At 55.3% G+C, this 3,640-nt stretch overlaps 1 protein-coding gene across 1 annotated transcript; it reads left to right on the forward strand.

Moving 5' to 3' along the window:
• The first annotated feature begins 1,162 nt into the window (after window positions 1–1,162).
• On the forward strand, window positions 1,163–3,052 carry LOC123745569 (skin secretory protein xP2-like). Its single transcript, XM_045726237.2, has one exon. The coding sequence runs from the start codon at window positions 1,163–1,165 to the stop codon at window positions 3,050–3,052; it is 1,890 nt and encodes a 629-aa protein (XP_045582193.1).
• The last annotated feature ends 588 nt before the right edge of the window (window positions 3,053–3,640 follow it).

A 3,640-nucleotide genomic window follows, 5' to 3' on the forward strand; every position in this document is an offset into this window, starting at 1 on the left:
TTGTTTCTGGTTCCTGTGTTCACGCAGCCGCTGACGGTGCCCGGGACATGGCACACATATTTCTTCAAATCATCGTAGAGTAGTGACGTGTCACAGTTACTAAAAAAAAACTACTAAAATACAAAATCCTGTTTTTTCGCTTTTTCACGTAATTATGAAACTATAGGAAGTCCCCTAGAGGGAAAAATACATAACGTTAGAACGGAAACGGGAAACAGGAAAAGTTCCAGGCACGTAGACTGGAGGATATATCTATATATAAAGAAAGGCTGGGAATGTTAGCAAGCCAGTAGGTCTTTTCACTTCAAGCAAACAAGGAGTCTCACTCTCTACCCAAGGATTGTTTTACTTGAAATCCATTAAAAGATCTTCGACGTCAAAGACATCAGCTCTGTTGTGATTATTCAACCGATTTTTTGCAGGATAAAAATCCTTGTTCTTACCAGAAATGGAAACTATGAACACAAGATCCGATCCTGATCCTGAGCTTGGCCCCACACAATGCATAAAGGTCACCTCTGAGCCCCGATCTATATGGAAATGTAACCGTCGCAAGGTCCTACTGATTCTTGGCAGCATAGTAAGCACCGTTGTTGTATGTGATCTGCTGATTGCGAATCTGGGAAAAGGAGAAAGTGCCCTTACAAAAATGTTGAGAGACCCTGAGAGTCGAATCCTGACGCAGGTGGAGGAACTGGAGAGTCTCGGGTGTCACCCTACGGCAGTGAAAGTGCCGGTGAGAGACGAGGTTGGCGACGACATCGACGAGATGAGCGTCTACCCGCGGTGGGTGTTGACGTCTCGCTGCGTGGAGGAGTGCAGCTTCTGCCGTGATGACCACCAACTCTGCCTCCCCGCCCCTGGCGCCACCATACTCAAAGCCTTCGCTCTGGCCTACCAGGGACCTAACAACGTCACACAGTTCCGTCAGCTGAGTGTTGTTCAACACACCTCCTGTCAGTGTCAACAACGCGCTGATTATCAGAATTCCAAAAGTCGGAACACATTACCTCAGCGCTCTGCAGGTGTCATAAGTCTGGCATCATGAACACTTGCCTACTTTGTCAACTCGCCTTCGAGCTATGGCTATGGGTCAACTCCCTTACGAGCGGCGGCTGTGGGTCAACTTCCTTACGAGCAGCGCCTGTGGGTCAACTCCCTTATGAGCGGCGGCTGTGGGTCAACTCCCCCTACGAGCGGCGGCTGTGGGTCAACTCCCCTACGAGCAGCGGCTGTGGGTCAACTCGCCTACGAGCAGCGGCTGTGGGTCAACTCCCCCTACGAGCAGCGGCTGTGGGTCAACTCCCCCTACGAGCAGCGGCTGTGGGTCAACTCCCCCTACGAGCAGCGGCTGTGGGTCAACTCCCCCTACGAGCAGCGGCTGTGGGTCAACTCCCCCTACGAGCGGCGGCTGTGGGTCAACTCTCCTACGAGCGGCGCCTGTGGGTCAACTTCCTTACGAGCGGCGGCTGTGGGTCAACTCCCCCTACGAGCAGCGGCTGTGGGTCAACTCCCCCTACGAGCGGCGGCTGTGGGTCAACTTCCTTACGAGCGGCGGCTGTGGGTCAACTCCCCTACGAGCGGCGCCTGTGGGTCAACTCCCCCTACGAGCAGCGGCTGTGGGTCAACTCCCCCTACGAGCAGCGGCTGTGGGTCAACTCCCCCTACGAGCGGCGGCTGTGGGTCAACTTCCTTACGAGCGGCGGCTGTGGGTCAACTCCCCTACGAGCGGCGCCTGTGGGTCAACTCCCCCTACGAGCAGCGGCTGTGGGTCAACTCCCCCTACGAGCGGCGGCTGTGGGTCAACTTCCTTACGAGCGGCGGCTGTGGGTCAACTTCCTTACGAGCGGCGGCTGTGGGTCAACTCCCCCTACGAGCGGCGGCTGTGGGTCAACTCCCCTATGAGCAGCGGCTGTGGGTCAACTCCCCCTACGAGCGGCGGCTGTGGGTCAACTCCCCTACGAGCAGCGGCTGTGGGTCAACTCCCCTACGAGCGGCGGCTGTGGGTCAACTCCCCTACGAGCGGCGGCTGTGGGTCAACTCCCCTACGAGCGGCGGCTGTGGGTCAACTTCCCTACGAGCGGCGGCTGTGGGTCATCTCTCCTACGAGCGGCGGCTGTGGGTCAACTCCCCCTACGAGCGGCGGCTGTGGGTCAACTCCCCCTACGAGCGGCGGCTGTGGGTCAACTCCCCTACAAGCGGCGGCTGTGGGTCAACTCCCCTACGAGCGGCGGCTGTGGGTCAACTCCCCTACGAGCGGCGGCTGTGGGTCAACTCCCCTACGAGCGGCGGCTGTGGGTCAACTCCCCCTACGAGCGGCGGCTGTGGGTCAACTCCCCGTACGAGCGGCGACTGTGAGTCAACTCCCCTACGAGCGGCGGCTGTGGGTCAACTCCCCTACGAGCGGCGGCTGTGGGTCAACTCCCCTACGAGCGGCGGCTGTGGGTCAACTCCCCTACGAGCGGCGGCTGTGGGTCAACTCCCCTACGAGCAGCGGCTGTGGGTCAACTCCCCTACGAGCGGCGGCTGTGGGTCAACTCCCCGTACGAGCGGCGGCTGTGGGTCAACTCCCCCTACGAGCGGCGGCTGTGGGTCAACTCCCCTACGAGCAGCGGCTGTGGGTCAACTCCCCTACGAGCGGCGGCCGTGGGTCAACTCCCCTACGAGCGGCGGCTGTGGGTCAACTCCCCGTACGAGCGGCGGCTGTGGGTCAACTCCCCGTACGAGCGGCGGCTGTGGGTCAACTCCCCTACGAGCGGCGGCTGTGGGTCAACTCCCCTACGAGCGGCGGCTGTGGGTCAACTCTCCTACGAGCGGCGGCTGTGGGTCAACTCTCCTACGAGCGGCGGCTGTGGGTCAACTCCCCTACGAGCGGCGGCTGTGGGTCAACTCTCCTACGAGCGGCGGCTGTGGGTCAACTCCCCTACGAGCGGCGGCTGTGGGTCAACTCCCCTACGAGCAGCGGCTGTGGGTCAACTCCCCTACGAGCAGCGGCTGTGGGTCAACTCCCCTACGAGATGCTCGGTCAACTCGTCTGAACTGGTCGACGTAACTACCAGTACATCTTAACAAATGGATCATCTATTATTGACATTTCCTGACTGATGTACTTTGTCACATTACAATTGTTGGTTTGTGTAATAAAAATATTGTATATAATTGGTAATGTTTTCATGGTCCTAGTAGGCTGTACAGTACATAGTATAGATGAATACATTTGATATAGAGAAAACAGCCTATCATTCAGAAATTGTTGTGTCTATTGTTAGTATAGAATATAGACTTGTACAATTACAGATCAACGTTTAGAAGAATTTTGTAAAGTTTATGAAAAAGGCAAGAAACAAGTTATACTTTTTCCTAGGTCCTGAAAAACACATACATATACCAAATTAGACTTAAGAACGCGTATTTTGGCCTAGGCTTGCTTATTTAGGCCTATAACAGATTAGATTAGTGTATGGTTCGTTTTTTCACTTATGTTCTTCAGAATTCCTTTATTGTAAAGGAGTTCATATTTTGAACATTCCATCCGTATAGCAGCTGTTGGTTGTACATTTTGGGAGGATGGGTTGTTAGGTGATGACAGTAAATAATGATACAGTGATACAGAACTAATAATCACTTGTGTAGAGATACA

Source organism: Procambarus clarkii, chromosome 10 (assembly GCF_040958095.1).
Source record: "Procambarus clarkii isolate CNS0578487 chromosome 10, FALCON_Pclarkii_2.0, whole genome shotgun sequence".
Taxonomy (NCBI): Eukaryota; Metazoa; Arthropoda; class Malacostraca; order Decapoda; family Cambaridae; genus Procambarus; species Procambarus clarkii.